The 17,244-nt window shown below is 63.3% G+C and overlaps 1 protein-coding gene across 1 annotated transcript in view; it reads right to left on the bottom strand.

Moving 5' to 3' along the window:
- Positions 1-377: 377 nt before the first annotated feature.
- The window catches only part of AHRR (aryl hydrocarbon receptor repressor), an 87,048-nt gene continuing 70,181 nt past the window's right edge, over positions 378-17,244 (bottom strand). The window contains exons 9-13 of the mRNA XM_062211783.1: positions 12,263-12,462; positions 4,868-4,929; positions 4,629-4,770; positions 614-4,024; positions 378-575 (exon numbers count right to left, since the gene is read on the bottom strand). Of these exons, the coding sequence (XP_062067767.1) occupies positions 3,082-4,024; positions 4,629-4,770; positions 4,868-4,929; positions 12,263-12,462 (1,347 nt within the window). The 3' untranslated portion in view covers positions 378-575; positions 614-3,081. The remainder of the gene's footprint in view (positions 576-613; positions 4,025-4,628; positions 4,771-4,867; positions 4,930-12,262; positions 12,463-17,244) is intronic.

The raw sequence follows: 17,244 nt of genomic DNA, 5'->3' as shown, positions 1-17,244 counted from the left end.
CTGCCTGTGTCCTGTGAGATCACACACCTGCCACTCCCTGTGTCCTGTGACATCACACACCTGCCCCCTGCCCTCCCTGTGTCCTGTGAGATCACACACCTGCCCCTGCCCTCCCTGTGTCCTGTGACATCACACACCTGCTCCCTGCCCCTCCCTGTGTCCTGTGACATCACACACCTGCCCCTGCCCCTCCCTGTGTCCCTGTGACATCACACACCTGCCCCTCCCTGTGTCCCTGTGACATCAAACACCTGCCCCTGCCCTCCCTGTGTCCTGTGACATCACACACCTGCCCCCTGCCCTCCCTGTGTCCTGTGACATCACACACCTGCCCCTTCCTATGTCCCTGTGACATCACACACCTGCCCCTCCCTGTGTCCCTGTGACATCACACACCTGCCCCCTGCCCTCCCTGTGTCCTGTGACATCACACACCTGCCCCTTCCTATGTCCCTGTGACATCACACACCTGCCCCTTCCTATGTCCCTGTGACATCACACACCTGCCCCTGCCCTCCCTGTGTCCTGTGACATCACACACCTGCCCCTTCCTATGTCCCTGTGACATCACACACCTGCCCCTGCCCTCCCTGTGTCCTGTGACATCACACACCTGCCCCTTCCTATGTCCCTGTGACATCACACACCTGCCCCTCCCTGTGTCCTGTGACATCACACACCTGCCCCCTGCACCTCCCTGTGTCCCTGTGACATCACACACCTGCCCCCTGCACCTTCCTGCTGCCTTCCCCACACAGCCTCCTCTTCGGACCTGGGGAGAAAATGGCAAAAGTTCTCACTGAGGCAATTTTTGGCGCCTGGGACACAGCGTGTTCCCAGAACACAAAACCCAGCTGTGGAATGAGGGTCAGGAGAGCGTGACCCATCAGGCAGCCGAGGCCACTGGACTGGTCCATGCTGGTCCAGGAGGGGTGGGCGGCTGTGTCTGGGGGTTTGGAAGGACACAGAACAGGGGGAAATCTCCTGGGCAGGATCTGTGGCCTCGTTGGCCACCTCGGAGGGGCTGGAAACGCGTGATGATGTCTTTCAATTTCTTCCCTTCCTGGTTCCATGCACTGTTTGGGAGACTCCAGAGGCATCACACCTGCTCGTCTGTCGCTGCTCCGGCTCCAAGGCAGGAAGAGGTGGTGCTGAGCACTGGGCTGCCTAGGGGCCTCTGGGAACTGCCCCGCCCCCACCACTCCTGCCTGGGAGATGTTGGGGTCTGGACACCAGGAGGGGCTTTCTAGAGGCAGAGTGGGCGCTTGGTTGGGATAGGAGGAAAGGAGGAAGAGCCTGAAGTACCACCCCCTTAAGGGTGAAGTCATTAACAGCAGAGTGCAGTGCCGCGCTGGGCGCAAGACCGAGTGAAGAGGGAACGCTGGGCCAGCTGTGCAGAGTGAGAATCAGATCAGGGGCTGCGTCCCCAGGTGCATCCATCAGGGGCTGCGTCCCCAGGTGGCTGTGTCCACTGGTGACTTCATCCCCAGGTGGCTGTGTCCCCAGGTGGCTGTACTCTGTTCCAAGGTGACTGTGTCCCCAGGTGGCTGTGTCCCCAGCTGTTTCTGTCCCCAGGTGGCTGTGTCTCCAGGTGACTGCGTCCCCAGATGGCTGTGTCCCCAGCTGTTTCTGTCCTCAGGTGGCTGCATCTCCAGGTGGCTGTGTCCCCAGCTGTTTCTGTCCCCAGGTGGCTGTGTCCCCAAGTGGCTGCGTCCCTGGGTGGCTGTGTCCCCAGATAGCTGTGTCCCCTGGTGACTTCATCCCTAGGTGGCTGTGTCCCCAGGTGGCTGCATCCCCAAGTGGCTGTGTCTCCAGGTGGCTGTGTCCCCAGGTGACCTCATCCCCAGGTGGTTGCATTCCCAGGTGACTTTGTCCCCAGGTGGTCACGCCTCCAGGTGGCTGTGTTCCCAAGTGGCTGCATCCCCAGGTGGCTGTGCCCCAAGGTGGTTAGGCCATTATCCTGATTTCAGGTGTCAGGGGAATAAGAAACTGACAGTGGACGTGGAGGCCGTGAGCATGGCTCCTGCCCATGACAGCATGGCATCAAGGTCACCTTTGCAAAGGGGATTGTGGGATGAGCAGACCCGAGAGGCCACTGCGCAGGTGGCCCTGAGTGCTGGGAGGACATCTTCAGCCCCATCGCTGCCCAGGGCAAATCCTCATGAGCCCGGGCTGCTGAGGGCAAGCACCCCAGGTGTGGCGTCCCAGTCCTGCCCCCGAGCCATATGTCCACAAAGTGTGCATTTACCATGCATGTCCATCCAGGGGCTGAACACTGCTGTCCCAAGGCCATGAATGCAGAGCCCATGCTGAAGCCTGAATGTGCAGGCAGGTCCCTGGCCCGCAGGTCCCTGGCCTGCAGGCCCTGCCACGGCCACAGCTCCCAAGAGAAGGTGACCTCAGGGCAGACGCTGGACCCGCTGCACGGCTTCCTCCACATCCTCTGTTGTGCACTGGACGTTCCACGCCGGCCAAGGGCACTTGGAAGGAGCCGGGACTGCGCCTGCAGCCCCAAGTTGCCTTGGGTGGTCCTCAGGAGCCCATGAAAATCCCAGGGCAGCTCCCAGAAGATTCCTGTGCCTCCACTCGCGTGGCCCCTCTCGCACCTGCTGCACTTCCGCGCCAACAGCCCCTTCCACATGAACCCTCCTGGGTTCCTCCCATGATGCTCAGGGTCACCTCCCACTGAGCGACTGTCACTAATGCACCCTGTGCTGCTCGCCAATGTCCTCCCCCTGAAGCCTTGCCCTACACCCACAGGCAGGAGGCTGAGAGGCAGCCTGGAGGCCGGGCTGGAGGCTCCACACCCGTGGGCTCCGACCTGGACTGTGGAGCTGCCTCTTGGAGCATAAAGCGCTGGCCGGCCGTGCTGTGTGTGCCACTGCTGGCCACTCTCTTGATGACCTCAACTTCTCAAAGAGCATCATGGTCACTGAGCAGAGTTAGGGTCATGGCAGGACGCCTGTAACACACGGTCCAACACACCACTCTGCAGGGCTCTGCTGCTGGGGCTCCGGCCGTGTCCCTGTGTTCCAGCGGAGGCAGCCACAGCCAGTCAGCAGCCCCAGGGGGCCAGCAGTGCTAGGGCAGGAACGTGCACTCGGAGGCCCTGGGCGGAATCAGGGCCCAGGGGGGTGAGTCTAGGGGCTCGCGCTTGACCGTGGGGGCGTCCCCGGGACCCAGGGGCTGGCGCTCAGGGCGGCCAGGTGTGCAGAGGTGGAGGGGGGGCTGCGGCTCGGGAAGGCTGTGCAGGTGCTCCAGGCAGGCACAGGGTGGGGGGTAGAATGGGGCCAGCTCTCTGCCAGGCCCAGCGGCAGCCCTGCTATGGGGGGCCGCCCCCAGCACTCTGTGCCCAAGGTGTGGGGCATACACCTGGGGCCTGGAGTGCGGCTCCATTTTCAGGTGCACCCTGGTAGGAAAAGTGACCAGGTGTGACTTGGCCACGTTGCTGGCTCCCTGCCACACCTGGCCAGGATCGTAGGCACCTGTGGCATCCTCGGGTCCAGAGTCTTTCTCCATTTTGATGGGCATCTCCAGCGACATCAGGGGGTGGCACGAGGTTCCCTGGGTGTCCTCGGTGGAACTGCTGCCTGCTGGGAAGTGCTGAGCTGCAGGCGGGGGCGCCTGGGGCAAGCGGCAGGCAGGCAGGGGCCCGGGGCCCTGAGCCACGTCCCGCGGGGGCCTGCTGGTCCGGCTGGCATAGGCGTCAGGACAATGGCTTGGCAGAGGAGAAACGGGAGAATCTCTGAAGGCAGCTGTACCCCTGGCACCGACCGAGCCCTGGACACTGGGGTAGGGCACACAGGAGCCGCGAGGCATGGCTTGCACAGAGGCCAGCTGGCTCCTACTGGGCTGCGGCCTCAGCCTGGAGCCACCACCCTCACCGTGTGCTCCTGCCGTCCAGCTCAGGTGCCGCACGGGCCCTGGCGTCTGCAGCCGGCAGTCGTACCTGCGCATCTCCCGGAGCCCCCTCACCGCAGTGCAGCTGCTCAGCACCCCTGCCTGCTCCTCTCCCTCCTCGTCCCTGCAGAGAGAAGACAGCTCCTAAGAGGGGCTTTCCCCTTGAGGGGGTCTCTGGGGCGGGGCCCTTCATTAGTGTGGGGTTCACCAGGGCTTTGCCCCAGCCCTTGTGACTCCAGGCTGCCCAAGCCTCCCTGTGCCTACCCCGCCCCCAGCGCTGGGGGGGGTTGTCCCAGACTGGAGGCAGCAAGCTCCGCCCATCCTGCCCGCAGGGAGCGCAGTCTGGAAGGCTCCTGCTGAGTGTGAGTGGCCAGTGCCCTGAGGCTGGGCTGGTGACCGGGAAGCACCGCCTCCAGCCACGCTGACCACACCGTGTCGAGGAGGAGCTGGCCACACAGCTGGCCACGAGAGGGCCCCAGGAGATGGGAGTGAAGTGGGCTTCCCAGCACAGGTGACCCAGGGAGGGCAAGGCCAGCGTCTGGGCAGCCCTGGCCAGAGCCCCAGGGCATCCTCTGCACCCCTTCCTCCGGGGCGCCGCCAGGCCCGGCCGCTGTGTGGACCCACGTGTGTGCCGGGGCTGTCAGGGCCGCCGCCCACCCATCCCGTCCAGTGGGGCCCCTCCCTTTGCTTTGCATTTAGGGGCAGGGGCTGCGCCGGGCACCACTTACCCCACGGCCCCCTCGGGGTGGAAGATGAAGTCCGGCCCACTCCTCAGGCACATGCAGGGAGCCCTGGCGGGGCCCCGGGCCCAGCGTCCCGCGTCCATCTGCGCCCTGAACAGCGACAAGCAGCTCTCTGCGCTGCCCCTCCCTGTCGGGGTGTGGCGGGGGAAAGGCCGAGCGTGAGGCACAGGCCCCGGCGGCAGGAGGGCTCACCCAGGGAAGGCACAGCTAGACGGCCCGAGTACCTGCAGGGTGACTGGGCTTCCCGTGCGAGTCCGCGTCACACAGGGTCGCGGCAGCCGTGGTGCTGTGAAGAATGAGACGCAGGTTCACCGCGTGTGGACGGCAGGACTCCCCAGCGCTGAGCGGCACCTCACACGCCTCGGGCTCCTCGTGCACACGGGCTCCTCACACTCCTCCGTGCCTTGGACCCCTCACACCCCTCACACTCACACCCCTCACACTTCTCACACTCACACCCCTCCCACTCACACCCCTCACACTTCACACTCACACCCCTCACACTTCTCACACTCAGACTCCTCACACACCTCACACCCCTCACACTCACACCCCTCACACATCACACTCAGACTCCTCACACCCCTCACACTCAGACTCCTCACACCCCCCACTCCTCCCATTCCTCACACTCACTCCTCACACCCCCCACTCCTCACACCCCTCCCACTCACACCCCTCCCACTCCTCACACTCAGGCTCCTCACACTCAGACTCCTCACACCCCTCCCCCTCCTCACACCCCTCCAATTCCTCACACTCAGATTCCTCACACTCACACTCCTCACGCTCCTCATGCTCCTCACACTCCTCACACCACTCACATCCCCCCCACTCCTCACACCCCCCACTCCTCACACCCCTCACACTCAGACTCTTCACACTCCGACTCCTCACACCCCTCACACCCCTCACACTCCTCACACCCCTCACACTCAGACTCCTCACACCCCTCACACTCCTCACACCCTTCACACCCCTCACACTCACACCCCTCATACTCCTCACACTCAGACTCCTCACACCCCTCACACTCCTCACACCCTTCACACCCCTCACACCCCTCACACTCACCACACTCCTCACACTCACACCCCTCACACTCACACTCACCACACTCCTCACACTCAGACTCCTCACACCCCTCACACTCCTCACACCCTTCACACCCCTCACACCCCTCACACTCACCACACTCCTCACACTCACACCCCTCACACTCACACTCCTCACACTCCTCACACTCACACCCCTCCCACTCCTCCCACTCCTCACACTCTGACTCCTCACACCCTTCACACTCATACCCCTCACACTCACACCCCTCACACTCACACCCCTCACACTCCTCACACTCAGGCTCCTCACACTCAGACTCCTCACACCCCTCCCACTCCTCCCCCTCCTCACACCCCTCCCATTCCTCACACTCAGATTCCTCACACTCACACTCCTCACACCCTCACACTCCTCACACCCCTCACACTCCTCATACTCACTCCTCACATTCCCCCCACTCCTCACACCCCTCACACTCACACCCCCCACTCCTTACACTCACTCCTCATGCCCCTCACACTCCTCACACTCACTCCTCACACCCCTCACACTCCTCACACCCTCCCACTCCTCACACTCACTCCTCATGCCCCTCACACTCCTCACACCCCTCACACTCACACCCCTCACACTCACACTCCTCACACCCTCACACTCCTCACACTCACTCCTCACACTCGCTCCTCACACTCCTCACACTCACTCCTCATGCCCCTCACACTCCTCACACCCTCCCACTCCTCACACTCACTCCTCATGCCCCTCACACTCCTCACACCCTCACACTCCTCACACTCACTCCTCATGCCCCTCACACTCCTCACACCCTCACACTCCTCACACTCACTCCTCACACACGCTCCTCACACTCCTCACACTCACTCCTCACACCCCTCACACTCCTCACACCCTCCCACTCCTCACACTCACTCCTCATGCCCCTCACACGCCTCACACCCCTCACACTCCTCACACCACTCACACTCACTCCTCACACCCCTCACACTCCTCACACTCCTCACACTCACTCCTCACACCCTTCACACTCCTCACACTCCTCACACTCACTCCTCATGCCCCTCACACTCCTCACACTCACCCTCCTCACACTCCTCGGACTCCTCCTCATTACGAAGTCTTTTCTCTGTCACTGAAAACCTCTGACTCTCATCCCTTCCCAGGCCCTTGAAGGGCTGACAGCCCTGCTCCAGAACGCACTCCCAGGGCATCTCGGAGCCTGCGTGTCCTCCTGGAAGGACAGAGTGGAGGCATAGTCATTGTGGCCCAGGATTCAGGCTCCACCGAGCCACGAACACTGAATCAGTGAGCACAGAGCAGCTCATTGACAGATTCTGTTCCTTCACTTTTCTAAAAACAGATGCTGGGTGCTTCGCCTGGTGCTGCCCACTAGCAGGGGCCAGAGCTGGAGCCAAACCCTGCCTCGCTGACCCCAAGCCACAGCCTCCCGCACCACCAGCCTCTCTGTCCCCGGGTGTCTCTGCAGGACATCCGAGACCTCGGGCCAGGGGAGCAGGTGGAGAGGCCAGAGAGGGCAGAGGCCAGAGGCCAGAGGGCAGGGAGCTGGCTCTGCCTTGCTGGGCCTCGGCTAGGACTGTGAGCATCCGGAGTCACATGCACTCTCCACCCCCCACGGGGTCGTGAACGGGTGACAAAGCGGAGCAGATATGGATCTGATGTCACAAATAAACGCTAGTGGGCGGGAAAACCCCCAGGACAGACTTTGGGAGTGATTAGCAGCAGCAAGTTGCAAAGCCCCTGCCAGAAGAAGCTGCCAAAGACTGCGATGGCTGTCAAGGGACATGAGCCGGCCCAGGCAGCCTGCCAGGCCCGAGGCTGCAGGTGTGCGTCCTACCCCTGCCTCGGAGCTCACAGGAACCGGCCTGCTTGTGGGAGTGGGGAGCTGGTCTCTCAATGCTGGTCACTGCAGGGTTCAGAACCGCCCCGCTGCTGCGAGACAAGATCTCCAGGAGCTTTCTTTCCTCCTCTGAGCTTTGACAATATTCTGTGTGAAACAGCACATCCTTACTGAAGCTAGACCCTCCACACAGGGCAGGTCGCTCATAGTGTCTGGGAGCTGGAGCGCTGGTCCATGACCCGCTGACCCCTCACCTGTGTGGCCCCTGTGAGGTCAGGATGCAGCCCTGTACACCTGCAGTGCTGCTGGCCATGGACAGGGCCTGACTTCCTGCACTGGCACCAGGGGGCAGCCCAGCTCCAAGAAGAGGGAGAGGGCCTAGGATTTTTCCCTTTATTTTGTTTTTAGGGCTGGAAAACTCAGAAAAGCTAAAGTTTATCATGTGCTTCAATCATAAAAACCAAGCCAATCATAATTGAAAACAGAAAATTCCAAGCAACAAATGACTTTGGAGGTCAGAGGTGGTCAGGAGTCGAAAAAGCAGGTGAGAAAGCAGAGCCTGGCATGGAACTCTGGTCCCTGGGCACCGCACTGAGCTGTGCACCTGCTACGTCCTCCCTGTGGTCCTCTGGGAACTGCACTGCACTGTGCACCTGCTACGTCCTTCCTGTGGTCCTCTGGGCGCTGCACTGTTGTGCTCTCCCTGTGGTCCCTGGGCACTGCACTGAGCTGTGCACTGTGCCGTCCTCCCTGTGGTCCTCTGGGCACTGCACTGAGCTGTGCACCTGCTATGTCCTCCCTGTGGTCCTCTGGGCGCCGCACTGAGCTGTGCACTGTGCCGTCCTCCCTGTGGTCCTCTGGGCGCCGCACTGAGCTGTGCACTGTGCCATCCTCCCTGTGGTCCTCTGGGCACTGCACTGAGCTGTGCACCTGCTACGTCCTCCCTGTGGTCCTCTGGGCGCCGCACTGAGCTGTGCACTGTGCCGTCCTCCCTGTGGTCCTCTGGGCGCCGCACTGAGCTGTGCACTGTGCCGTCTCCCTGTGGTCCTCTGGGCACCGCACTGAGCTGTGCACATGCTACGTCCTCCCTGTGGTCCTCTGGGCACCGCACTGAGCTGTGCACTGCTGTGTCCTCCTGTGGTCCTCTGGGCACTGCACTGAGCTGTGCACTGTGCTGTTCTCCCTGTGGTCCTCTGGGCGTTGCACTGAGCTGTGCACTGTGCCGTCCTCCCTGTGGTCCTCTGGGCACCGCACTGAGCTGTGCACTGTGCCATCCTCCCTATGGTCCTCTGGGCACTGCACTGAGCTGTGCACCTGCTACGTCCTCCCTGTGGTCCTCTGGGCATTGCACTGAGCTGTGCACTGTGCCGTCCTCCCTGTGGTCCTCTGGGCACTGCACTGAGCTGTGCACCTGCTACGTCGTCCCTGTGGTCCTCTGGGCACTACACTGAGCTGTGCACTGTGCTGTCCTCCTGTGGTGCTCTGGGCACTGCACTGAGCTGTGCACTGTGCCGTCCTCCCTGTGGTCCTCTGGGCACTCACTGAGCTGTGCACTGTGCTGTTCTCCCTGTGGTCCTCTGGGCATTGCACTGAGCTGTGCACTGTGCCGTCCTCCCTGTGGTCCTCTGGGCACTGCACTGAGCTGTGCACCTGCTACGTCCTCCCTGTGGTCCTCTGGGCATTGCACTGAGCTGTGCACCTGCTACGTCCTCCCTGTGGTCCTCTGGGCATTGCACTGAGCTGTGCACTGTGCCGTCCTCCCTGTGGTCCTCTGGGCACCGCACTGAGCTGTGCACTGTGCCGTCCTCCCTGTGGTCCTCTGGGCACTGCACTGAGCTGTGCACCTGCTACATCCTCCCTGTGGTCCTCTGGGCACTACACTGAGCTGTGCACTGTGCCGTCCTCCCTGTGGTCCTCTGGGCACCGCACTGAGCTGTGCACTGTGCCATCCTCCCTATGGTCCTCTGGGCACTGCACTGAGCTGTGCACCTGCTACGTCCTCCCTGTGGTCCTCTGGGCATTGCACTGAGCTGTGCACCGTGCCGTCCTCCCTGTGGTCCTCTGGGCACTGCACTGAGCTGTGCACCTGCTACGTCGTCCCTGTGGTCCTCTGGGCACTACACTGAGCTGTGCACCTGCTACGTCCTCCCTGTGGTCCCTGGGCGTTGCACTGAGCTGTGCACTGTGCCGTCTCCCTGTGGTCCTCTGGGCACTGCACTGAGCTGTGCACTGTGCCGTCCTCCCTGTGGTCCTCTGGGCACTGCACTGAGCTGTGCACCTGCTACGTCCTCCCTGTGGTCCTCTGGGCGCCGCACTGAGCTGTGCACTGTGCCGTCCTCCCTGTGGTCCTCTGGGCGCCGCACTGAGCTGTGCACTGTGCCATCCTCCCTGTGGTCCTCTGGGCACTGCACTGAGCTGTGCACCTGCTACGTCCTCCCTGTGGTCCTCTGGGCGCCGCACTGAGCTGTGCACTGTGCCGTCCTCCCTGTGGTCCTCTGGGCGCCGCACTGAGCTGTGCACTGTGCCGTCTCCCTGTGGTCCTCTGGGCACCGCACTGAGCTGTGCACATGCTACGTCCTCCCTGTGGTCCTCTGGGCACCGCACTGAGCTGTGCACTGCTGTGTCCTCCTGTGGTCCTCTGGGCACTGCACTGAGCTGTGCACTGTGCTGTTCTCCCTGTGGTCCTCTGGGCGTTGCACTGAGCTGTGCACTGTGCCGTCCTCCCTGTGGTCCTCTGGGCACCGCACTGAGCTGTGCACTGTGCCATCCTCCCTATGGTCCTCTGGGCACTGCACTGAGCTGTGCACCTGCTACGTCCTCCCTGTGGTCCTCTGGGCATTGCACTGAGCTGTGCACTGTGCCGTCCTCCCTGTGGTCCTCTGGGCACTGCACTGAGCTGTGCACCTGCTACGTCGTCCCTGTGGTCCTCTGGGCACTACACTGAGCTGTGCACTGTGCTGTCCTCCTGTGGTCCTCTGGGCACTGCACTGAGCTGTGCACTGTGCCGTCCTCCCTGTGGTCCTCTGGGCACTCACTGAGCTGTGCACTGTGCTGTTCTCCCTGTGGTCCTCTGGGCATTGCACTGAGCTGTGCACTGTGCCGTCCTCCCTGTGGTCCTCTGGGCACTGCACTGAGCTGTGCACCTGCTACATCCTCCCTGTGGTCCTCTGGGCACCGCACTGAGCTGTGCACTGTGCCGTCCTCCCTGTGGTCCTCTGGGCACTGCACTGAGCTGTGCACCTGCTACGTCCTCCCTGTGGTCCTCTGGGGGCCGCACTGAGCTATGCACTGCTGTGTCCTGTGGTCCTCTGGGCGCTGCACTGAGCTGTGCACCTGCTACGTCCTCCCTGTGGTCCTCTGGGCACTACACTGAGCTGTGCACTGTGCTGTCCTCCTGTGGTCCTCTGGGCGCCGCACTGAGCTGTGCACCTGCTACATCCTCCCTGTGGTCCCTGGGCACCGCACTGAGCTGTGCACCTGCTACGTCCTCCCTGTGGTCCCTGGGCACTGCACTGAGCTGTGCACTGCTGTGTCCTCCCTCCTGGTGTCTGGGCAGGTGGGGATGAGGGCAGGGGTTCCTGGGGCACATATCCACGTGAGAGCCAAGCCAGACTCAGCTCACAGAGAGGCAGTGGATGCTGGATGCCTGCAGCTGGTGAGGAGGACACTGGGCGGTACCAGGGAAGCTCCCATGGCCTCGTGGAAGGGCCCGAGCTGGGGCTGCTGGAGGATATGCTGGCTCCATCCCAGCACAGCTGGACAGCCCACCTGACCCTGAGGTCTGCTCCGTGGCACGGAACTCGCAGCGCAGTCCTGACAGGGCAGGGTCTGCGGCTGCGGCTCAGCAAGCCCTACCCACCACGGACAGAGAGAAAGAGGTCAGGGCCTGGGAGTTTTAACAAACTGCCCTGTCCAGGGTGCAGACAGAGGAAAGTCAGCCCCAGAAGGTGGGCCCATGTTGTATGCAGCCAAGGAAGCAGTTGGTATCCCATGTGGGCGCCAGTTCTAGTCCCAGCTGCTCCACTTGTGATCCAGCTCCCTGCTATGGTCTGGGAAAGCAGCAGAAGATGGCCCAAGTTCTTGGGCCCCTGCGCCCACGTGGGAGACCTGGAAGAAGCTCCTGGCTCCTGGCTTCAGCCTGGCCCAGCGCTGGCCACAGCAGTCATTGGGGAGGAACCAGAGGATGGAAGACCTCTCTGTATCTCTCTCTGTAACTCTGCTTCTCAAATAAATAAATTGAAGAAGAAGAAGATAGGGGGAGGAAGGCAGCAGCAGAGGGCCACCCTGGACGCACCCCACGGCCTGCACTCACCCCACACTTCCAGTAGCTCCTAGGAACTGCAGACAGGAGTGGCCTTAGAGCTGGGCACAGCCATGTCCTGCCTCCATGAGTGGAGAGAAGTCTGGGCCGACATGGGCAAGGCCCTAAACGCCCACTGGGGTCGTGTGTCCTGAGCAGGAGCCCTGGCTTGCCGTGGATCGACAGGGTAAGAGGATGAGCAAGAGGCGGAAAAGGCAAAGGTAAAGCCCTGGCCACTCGCTGTGTGTAACGGGACAGTGCGGCTGTGCGTGCCGCAGCGCGCTGGCCTTAAAAACACCGACTGCCTCGCTGTGTTCCTTGCTGGGGACAAGGGCAGGAGGGACCGAGAGCACCGAGCGTCGGCGCTCTGCTGGCCCCACTCACTTTGTGTCCATGCCGGCCGTGGCGTCCACCCTGTGCTTCGCCCTCAGAAACGCGCTCCTGGTGCTCATGTCTGCCACGGGAGGCAGCAGAACCGGCACCACGATGCAGAACAGCGAGAGCCGCGGCGGCAGGGCTGTCCCCGAGGGCGCCTTCTTCTTCTGCCCAAACAGGAATTTGAGTTTTCCTTGGAACTGCATCGTCTGGGGTTTCAAAGACAGAAAGGAGGGCATGGTCACAGAGCTGGCCGGAGACGCAGCTCAGGGGCAGGGCAGTGGTCTGGTCCGGCCGGGCTGGAGCTGAGGACCCGTCCATGAGCACGCCACTCGCTCACCCGCTCACAAATGTAGAGCTTACGGCCACTTGGTTTCACTCTCCCAGCCGTGTTGTGTGAGCACGAGGCCAGTGAGTGACAGGAACGTCACCCACAGAGGGGGCTGAGACTGCTCAGCCATCCCTTGGGACACCTCTGCCCTCCCCCCACATCCTGTCCATCACCCGTCACTCTTCCATCCCCCCTCCCTCCCCACTCCATCTAAGGGTCCCGAGTTGGCTGTGTGGACTGAGGAGCCCAGGGGACAAAACGGGTGTGGGGGGCTTGGTGTGGGTTCCCAAAAGCCACCTTGGCAAGGGTCACTCTCAGCCCATGGCCACCGGGCCTTTGGCCCTGGCAGTCGGGGCTGCACTGAATAGGGAGAAGGGTGACAAGTGTGAGGGACAAGCCAGGACAGGGCCTGGAGCCCGTGGTGGCAGTCTCCACATGCAGCACTGGCAGCCCTCAGCCTGGCTGCTGAAACAGTGCCAGGCTCCATGGGACAAAGGGGTCCACCTCCTGGACAGCAAGGCCACAGTCCACAGGAGTCCACACAGACTCCACCAGGCCACAGTGCAGGTGGGGGATGACCCCGGGAGCACAGTGCAGGTGGGGGATGACCTGGGAGCACAGTGCAGGTGGGGGATGACCTGGGAACACAGAGCAGGTGGGGGATGACCTGGGAGAACAGAGCAGGTGGGGGATGACCCCGGGAACACAGTGCAGGTGGGGGATGACCTGGGAGCACAGTGCAGGTGGGGGATGACCTGGGAGCACAGAGCAGGTGGGGGATGACCTGGGAGCACAGAGCAGGTGGGGGATGACATGGGAACACAGTGCAGGTGGGGGATGACCTGGGAGCACAGTGCAGGTGGGGGATGACCCGGGAGCACAGTGCAGGTGGGGGATGACCCCGGGAACACAGTGCAGCTGGGGGATGACCTGGGAGCACAGTGCAGGTGGGGGATGACCCGGGAGCACAGAGCAGGTGGGGGATGACCCGGGAGCACAGTGCAGGTGGGGGATGACCTGGGAGCACAGAGCAGGTGGGGGATGACCTGGGAGCACAGTGCAGGTGGGGGATGACCTGGGAGCACAGTGCAGGTGGGGGATGACCCCGGGACACAGAGCAGGTGGGGGATGACCTGGGAGCACAGAGCAGGTGGGGGATGACCTGGGAGCACAGAGCAGGTAGGGGATGACCTGGGAGCACAGAGCAGGTGGGGGATGACCTGGGAGCACAGTGCAGGTGGGGGATGACCCCGGGAGCACAGAGCAGGTGGGGGATGACCCCGGGAGCACAGTGCAGGTGGGGGATGACCCCGGGAGCACAGTGCAGGTGGGGGATGACCTGGGAGCACAGTGCAGGTGGGGGATGACCTGGGAGCACAGAGCAGGTGGGGGATGACCTGGGAGCACAGAGCAGGTGGGGGATGACCCCGGGAACACAGAGCAGGTGGGGGATGACATGGGAACACAGTGCAGGTGGGGGATGACCTGGGAGCACAGTGCAGGTGGGGGATGACCCGGGAGCACAGAGCAGGTGGGGGATGACCCGGGAGCACAGTGCAGGTGGGGGATGACCTGGGAGCACAGAGCAGGTGGGGGATGACCTGGGAGCACAGTGCAGGTGGGGGATGACCTGGGAGCACAGTGCAGGTGGGGGATGACCCCGGGACACAGAGCAGGTGGGGGATGACCTGGGAGCACAGAGCAGGTGGGGGATGACCTGGGAGCACAGAGCAGGTAGGGGATGACCTGGGAGCACAGAGCAGGTGGGGGATGACCTGGGAGCACAGTGCAGGTGGGGGATGACCTGGGAACACAGAGCAGGTGGGGGATGACCTGGGAGAACAGAGCAGGTGGGGGATGACCCCGGGAACACAGTGCAGGTGGGGGATGACCTGGGAGCACAGTGCAGGTGGGGGATGACCTGGGAGCACAGAGCAGGTGGGGGATGACCTGGGAGCACAGAGCAGGTGGGGGATGACCCCGGGAACACAGAGCAGGTGGGGGATGACATGGGAACACAGTGCAGGTGGGGGATGACCTGGGAGCACAGTGCAGGTGGGGGATGACCCGGGAGCACAGTGCAGGTGGGGGATGACCCCGGGAAAACAGTGCAGCTGGGGGATGACCTGGGAGCACAGTGCAGGTGGGGGATGACCCGGGAGCACAGAGCAGGTGGGGGATGACCCGGGAGCACAGTGCAGGTGGGGGATGACCTGGGAGCACAGAGCAGGTGGGGGATGACCTGGGAGCACAGTGCAGGTGGGGGATGACCTGGGAGCACAGTGCAGGTGGGGGATGACCCCGGGACACAGAGCAGGTGGGGGATGACCTGGGAGCACAGAGCAGGTGGGGGATGACCTGGGAGCACAGAGCAGGTAGGGGATGACCTGGGAGCACAGAGCAGGTGGGGGATGACCTGGGAGCACAGTGCAGGTGGGGGATGACCCCGGGAGCACAGAGCAGGTGGGGGATGACCCCGGGAGCACAGTGCAGGTGGGGGATGACCCCGGGAGCACAGTGCAGGTGGGGGATGACCCTGGGAACACAGAGCAGGTGGGGGATGACCCCGGGAACACAGTGCAGGTGGGGGATGACCTGGGAGCACAGTGCAGGTGGGGGATGACCTGGGAGCACAGTGCAGGTGGGGGATGACCTGGGAGCACAGTGCAGGTGGGGGATGACCTGGGAGCACAGTGCAGGTGGGGGATGACCCCGGGAACACAGAGCAGGTGGGGGATGACCCCGGGAACACAGTGCAGGTGGGGGATGACCTGGGAGCACAGTGCAGGTGGGGGATGACCCCGGGAACACAGAGCAGGTGGGGGATGACCCCGGGAACACAGAGCAGGTGGGGGATGACCTGGGAGCACAGAGCACGTGGGGGATGACCTGGGAGCACAGTGCAGGTGGGGAATGACCTGGGAGCACAGTGCAGGTGGGGGATGACCCCAGGAACACAGAGCAGGTGGGGGATGACCTGGGAGCACAGAGCAGGTGGGGGATGACCTGGGAGCGCAGAGCAGGTGGGGGATGACCTGGGAGCACAGTGCAGGTGGGGGATGACCTGGGAGCACAGTGCAGGTGGGGGATGACCTGGGAGCAGAGAGCAGGTGGGGGATGACCCCGGGAACACAGTGCAGGTGGGGGATGACCTGGGAGCACAGTGCAGGTGGGGGATGACCTGGGAGCACAGAGCAGGTGGGGGATGACCTGGGAGCACAGAGCAGGTGGGGGATGACCCCCGGAACACAGAGCAGGTGGGGGATGACCTGGGAGCACAGAGCAGGTGGGGGATGACCCCGGGAGCACAGTGCAGGTGGGGGATGACCCCGGGAACACAGAGCAGGTGGGGGATGACCTGGGAGCACAGAGCAGGTGGGGGATGACCTGGGAGAACAGTGCAGGTGGGGGATGACCTGGGAGCACAGTGCAGGTGGGGGATGACCCCGGGAACACAGAGCAGGTGGGGGATGACCCGGGAACACAGAGCAGGTGGGGGATGACCCCGGGAACACAGAGCAGGTGGGGGATGACCTGGGAGCACAGAGCAGGTGGGGGATGACCTGGGAGCACAGTGCAGGTGGGGGATGACCCCGGGAGCACAGAGCAGGTGGGGGATGACCCGGGAGCACAGTGCAGGTGGGGGATGACCCCGGGAACACAGTGCAGGTGGGGATGACCTGGGAGCACAGAGCAGGTGGGGGATGACCCGGGAGCACAGTGCAGGTGGGGGATGACCTGGGAGCACAGTGCAGGTGGGGGATGACCCCGGGAACACAGTATAGGTGGGGGATGACCTGGGAGCACAGAGCAGGTGGGGGATGACCCCGGGAGCACAGTGCAGGTGGGGGATGACCCCGGGAACACAGAGCAGGTGGGGGATGACCTGGGAGCACAGAGTAGGTGGGGGATGACCTGGGAGCACAGTGCAGGTGGGGGATGACCTGGGAGCACAGTGCAGGTGGGGGATGACCCCGGGAACACAGAGCAGGTGGGGGATGACCCGGGAACACAGAGCAGGTGGGGGATGACCCCGGGAACACAGAGCAGGTGGGGGATGACCCCGGGAACACAGAGCAGGTGGGGGATGACCTGGGAGCACAGAGCAGGTGGGGGATGACCTGGGAGCACAGTGCAGGTGGGGGATGACCCCGGGAGCACAGAGCAGGTGGGGGATGACCCGGGAGCACAGTGCAGGTGGGGGATGACCCCGGGAACACAGTGCAGGTGGGGATGACCTGGGAGCACAGAGCAGGTGGGGGATGACCCGGGAGCACAGTGCAGGTGGGGGATGACCTGGGAGCACAGTGCAGGTGGGGGATGACCTGGGAGCACAGTGCAGGTGGGGGATGACCCCGGGAACACAGTGCAGGTGGGGGATGACCTGGGAGCACAGAGCAGGTGGGGGATGACCCCGGGAGCACATTGCAGGTGGGGGATGACCTGGGAGCACAGAGCAGGTGGGGGATGACCCCGGGAACACAGTGCAGGTGGGGGATGACCCGGGAGCACAGTGCAGGTGGGGGATGACCCCGGGAGCACAGTGCAGGTGGGGAATGACCTGGGAGCACAGAGCAGGTGGGGGATGACCTGGGAGCACAGAGCAGGTGGGGGATGACCCCGGGAACACAGAGCAGGTGGGGGATGACCTGGGAGCACA

Source organism: Lepus europaeus, chromosome 15 (genome assembly GCF_033115175.1).
Source record: "Lepus europaeus isolate LE1 chromosome 15, mLepTim1.pri, whole genome shotgun sequence".
In the NCBI taxonomy this organism is placed as follows: Eukaryota; Metazoa; Chordata; class Mammalia; order Lagomorpha; family Leporidae; genus Lepus; species Lepus europaeus.
Note: the sequence above shows the minus strand (reverse complement) of the source record. Positions and strands in the feature narration are given on the sequence as shown.